Genomic DNA, 5,736 nt, shown 5'->3' on the forward strand with positions numbered 1-5,736 from the left:
ATATGGGAGACGATTCCACAAGAAATTAAAGATTGTAACACTTTGCATCTTTTTAAAAATAAACTGAAAAATTTTTTAATTCCGAAAAGTTCTGTTTTTCAAGGATAATAATGTATATGTATATATATGTATATAAGTGTGTACATATTTCATTAACATTGATACATTTTCTCCTATTGACAATTTTATTTTATCATTGAGAAGCAATTTTGAGCTGCACGGTGGCCGAGCCCACAAGAATTAATTTTCTTTTTTTGGTCTCCGAATCATTCATGCTTTTGTTTTGTTTGATTGAATAAAAGTGATTTGATTTGATTTGATTTGATTGTCAACTTTCTTGTGACATTTGTCATCATCGTCGTTGTCGTCATCATCAACGTCGTCATCATCAACAACATCATCATCGTCGTCGTCTCCATCATTTTCCCCATCACCACTGTTGCTGCTTTAATTTTTTCATGCCTTGGTGAAAAAAAATCTTTCTTCGTTATTTTTTTTGGCTCATGAATCCTGTCGATCATATTTTTTATGGCGCTTCAATAAAACAACAACCACAACAACCACAACTACCACATTAAAAATAGTAATAACAACAACAATAATAATAATAAATAATAATAATAATAACAAAAGTAATAATAAAAACTTTGAATTTGTTCTTCAACGAGCAGGGTAGATGCCAGCGCACGAACCCGCCCTGCAAGTACTTGCACCCACCACAACATCTAAAAGAACAGCTACTTCAGAACGGAAGGAACAACCTTATACGTAGAAACCTTCAACTCAATGCAGCCGCAGCCTGCTTCCTACCAGCCATGTATCCCATGGTTAGTCTGTCTGTCTGTCTGTCTGTCTGTCTGTCTGTCTGTCTGTCTGTCTGGGGTTTTGTCTGTCTGGCTGTCTGGTTTTCTAGTGTTTATTCATTTGTCTGTGTTTGGTTGCTTAGTTTTTGTCCGTTTGTCTGTTTACTTGTCTGGTATTTATTCGTTTGTGGTTGTTAGTTTTTTTTGTCCGTCTGTCTGTTTGTTCGTATAAGTGTAGTTGTTTGATGTTGTTTTACGGATCTTTATTTATCAAATGTGATCACGTCTGAGTTTAATTTTATATATTATTATGTTTGTTCGAATTAATAATTTTGTTGTTGTTGGTATTGTTGTTTTTTAATCATAAATCTGTGCGTTTGTTATTTTTGTTTATGAGTTTAGTTATTTCCTGCACATGTGGGAGTTTGTCATATTTTTTATGCGCGTCCGCGCTCTCCTATGAACATGTTGACGAGTGTTTGATTGTTATTCTTTATTATCCCATGTTTATCCCATGTCAATTCACCTGACCATGCTGTATTTTAGGCGTATGAATGCGTGTGTGTGCGCGCATGTTTGTGTGTGTGTGCGTGCTTGTGTGTGCGTACATGTGTGTGTTCTTGTGTATACGTGTGATGTTTTTTTCTATTATAGAGATATTGGCATGGTGGTACGTACATAAATATAAATGCAATATACAAATTTACGTGATGAATGAAATTACGATCTAGAAAATCTCGTGATATTATATAAGCCCATATCTTTTTTTGGTCTTTTTTCTTTTATTCTTTCTCCATTCGTTCTTTATTTTTTCCCTCTCTCTTTCTTTTTCTTTTTCTTTTTCTCTTTCTCTTTTTTCTTTCTTTCTTTCTTTCTTTCTTTCTTTCTTTCTTTTTCAAGTTTATCTCTCCTTCTGAGATTTTATTTGATGTTCAAATGGTCTGCATGGAATTAGCAGCCGACGTCTGGCTGAGGTTTGACCTTGAAATCGACCTTGAAATTAAAGGTCACCATCGGAGGTCAAGTTCATTTACATCTACTAATGTGATGCTTCTTGAAAATTTAATTCCACTTGATATATGAGAAATGTGGAGAGAGAGAGAGAGAGAGAGAGAGAGAGAGAGTTAAATGAGGGAAATAACTTTAAAATATGTGATGAAAAAAAGACGGAACACAATAAATAAATAGAGAACGGAAGTGTTGTTAATTTGAAAGTTAAAAATTTTCAGACTCTCTTTCGAATTTAATGATACGTAGATGTATTCGTTCGTGTAGGAGCGTGTGCGCGCGCGTTGATGCGTTTTAATGTGTGCGTAAGTGTGTTGCGTTCAAATGTGATACATCAGGAGAAGCGTAGAAAAAATACTGAAATATACAGGCAGAAAAAGGCATACATATTCACACCTAAGCATGATTTACACCAACACAGACATGTGCGCGCATAAAAACGATCACGCCTATACCACGTAACATACATATATTAAAATTTTTTACACATTCACACATTCACGCACGCACACACATTCTCCTTCTCTCTTTTTCATACATACACACACACAAACACACACACGCGCGCAATCAGTTCACATACGTTTGATAACTTTCAATTGCCTGGTACAATTTTCATACTTTAAGCCATTTCTTATACGTACATAGGTCCTCTATATTTATGTGTGTAACTATTTCAACAAATCATTAAATTCTGATCCCCTTAATAACTCACACACACCGAAGCACACGTAAAGTTGTACAAACATTTACGTAAGTAAATACACATACATAAGTGGGTGGGTACTGTACATACACATTTTACACCTTTACCATATAGATTAATACCAATTTTAACGTTGGTGAGCTAGGCCATACGTATTTTTTTTTACCAAAAGTGGTTTAGCTGTTTTTCAGAAATTGAAATCAATTTACTTCAACAGGTTTTATGCATTTTTAAATGAAAAAAAAACATATAAAATACAAGTGTACTCGAAATAAACACACACAAAAATACAAACAAAACACACATAAACATACAAATGCACAGAGCTTGAACGTACATAAACTGACGAGACATACAAAATATATCTGATCTAACCAAAACATACCAAAACCAAAAAAAAACAATAAAAACAACTTAACAAATTATAAACAAACAAACAAACAAATCATACACAAGCATAAACAATCAAATAAACAAAACATGAACGAATAAACAAAACATAAACAAACAAACAAACAGAACAAACAAACAAACAGAGCAAACCCTTGCACGTTTGAATGTATTTAGGCTAGCAAGAGCTAGCGTAAACAAAATTTCCGCCTGCTTTCTGGCACATGCACATATCAACAGAGCATAAATAACAATGAAACCGTGCCACAGTCGATCTCTATGTTTGTATTTCTTTGTATGTTTGCGTGCTTGTAATTTCATGTTTGTTTGTATGTTTATGTTTGTTTGTATGTTTTAGTTTGTTGGTATGTTTTTTGAATTTGTATACTTTGCATATTTCCAGGAAAGTGTGTGTATATTTTTGTTTTTTGAGTGTGTGCGGGTATCGTTGAAATAGTACACACACACATACACACGTACGCGCACACACGTACACACACGCACACACATCTTGTTAACTTGAGTTTGCTGAATGCCAAGCTGAATGGCGATGAAAGAATTAATAGAAAAAAATTCCTTCATTATTATTTATTCTATCGGCTGATTGTTCTTCTTATTATTCCTCTTATTTTTAATATTATCATTGTGAAGATATCCAATCGAAATTTAAGTTTATCAAAACATGTGAATGGTACATACCATATACATACTCAAACACACACATACACGCACATACACACGCACACATACACGCGCACAAAAGCAGACATACAAACACACACATATACAATCGTATACAGTTATTTATTGGTTCACCTCATGTAAGAAGACAAGTGGAACCAGGAACGATCGTTAGAAAAAGTTTTTAATTGTATAAAAACGTACACACACACACATACACTCATACACACACACACATATATATTCATTCATTCATTCATTTATTTTTTTTCATTCGCTCATTCATTCATACATACTTAATAACATACATACATACATACATACATTCAAACATACTTACATACGTACGTACGTACAAACAAACAAACAAACATATTTTGTGAACGTTGTTTGTGGAAACATGTTGTTACTTACCTGTATGTGTTTTTTTTTGTATCACCTCTTCTACATGCATTGTTTTGGTTTTTTTTCCATTTTTGTTTGTTTTTTTTTGTCTTTTTAATGAGGCATCCTATATAAATCTGAGTTTTCTGAATCGTTCGTCAATTGTTTCATTGTTTCATTCATCAATTTATTTATAATTCGTTCGTTTATTCAATCATTCATCTACCTATTCATTTATTATTTATTAATTAATTAATTAATTAATTAATTAATTAATTCATTCATTCATTCATTCATTCATTCATTCATTCATTCATTCATTCATTCATTCATTCACTCTTCTAATCATCCAGGCATACATAATTTTGTCATGCATATTCCCAAAGTAACAGTTGACTTGCGTTTTAATTGCATTACTTCACCAATGTAGGTGTTACATTATGATCATCATCGTCATCATCATCATCATCGTCATCATCGTCGTCATCATCATTGTCATCATCATCATCATCAATACCATCAACATTATCATCATTAATATCGTTTTCAACAGCGTATGTAACTTACTTACAATGAAAACATCATCATCATCATCAGCACCAACTTCGTCATCACAATCATCATCACACGCTTTCATTCTTTTAATTTATCCATCCATCCTTCCTCCCTTCAACTATCACAAATTGAATTTGCAGCGTCAAATTTGACGAGTTTCATTGCTGTAAAATTCCTTTCGGATCATTTGCTCAATTACTCCTTTTTTCATTCATTCATTCGTTCATTTGTTCATTCATTCATTCGTTCCTTCGTTCATTCATTCATTCATTGTTTTATTCATTCATTCTTATTTTTCAAAACTCAATCATTTTTTACTATAACTCTCTCCATTATTATCACAATTCCAACTTTTTTTTATGTCTTTCTTCATTTACTTCTGATATTTGGTTTGGTGATGTGGCCACACCTCACCACAACACACCACAACACACCACACCTCACCACACCCATTCCTCAAAGACCCCCTGCCATCCCTTCCAATACAACTCCTGGGTGCATTTCGTGACGCCATCCTCCATAAGTCACGTGCTTAAATTGACAAGACGCACGTCATAAAATTTACTGTTGACTTTTATATGCCATTGTCTCGACAGGCAAAATGTCCGTTCGTTGTCAGCGCAAATTAACAAATTGGTCGGCTTTTCGTTTCATTGCTCGTTTGTTTGTTTATTTGTTTGCTCGTTTGTTTGTTTGTTTTTATTGTTGTATGTTTTGTATTTTGTTTGTGTTTGTTTTCTGTAACATTTCATGTTTGCATAACTGTTCAGCCTGAATTTATGTATGGTTGGACGTTTTCATGTTAGCGCTGATTGCACGTTATGTTTTTTTTATTATGTTCGGTTGTATTTTATTCAAAATTGCGTTGTATGCATGTGTTTCATGTGTGTTTTAACTGTTTTGTATGTTTTTGTTTGTTTTTTTGTATGTGTGTTTGTATGTGTGTTTGTATGCAGTTGTTGTTTTTCAACTTTTCTTTCTGTTTCTATGTGATTTAATTTTAAGATGAAGAATATCTTAACGTTTTTGTATATATTTTATTGCCCACTGTTTATAATATATCATAAAATTTCACAACATCATTTTATTATTTTTTTGATGTTGCGATCATTTCGTTTCGTTTCGTCTTGTTTCGTTTCGTTTCGTTTCGTATAAGCAACAATCACTACAGAATCGCCCATAACGCGACGACCTTCACAATGTCATTTA

General features: G+C 33.1%; 1 protein-coding gene across 1 annotated transcript in view; it reads left to right on the forward strand.

Annotated features, from left to right (window-relative positions):
* Positions 1–1,886, forward strand: part of HELRODRAFT_179602 (hypothetical protein) — a gene marked incomplete at both ends in the record, with an annotated part of 4,587 nt that extends 2,701 nt beyond the window's left edge. The window contains 2 exons of the mRNA XM_009028417.1: positions 672–827; positions 1,704–1,886. Of these exons, the coding sequence (XP_009026665.1) occupies positions 672–827; positions 1,704–1,886 (339 nt within the window). The remainder of the gene's footprint in view (positions 1–671; positions 828–1,703) is intronic.
* Between the last annotated feature and the right edge of the window lie 3,850 nt (positions 1,887–5,736).

This window comes from Helobdella robusta (genome assembly GCF_000326865.2).
Source record: "Helobdella robusta unplaced genomic scaffold HELROscaffold_55, whole genome shotgun sequence".
NCBI lineage: Eukaryota > Metazoa > Annelida > Clitellata > Rhynchobdellida > Glossiphoniidae > Helobdella > Helobdella robusta.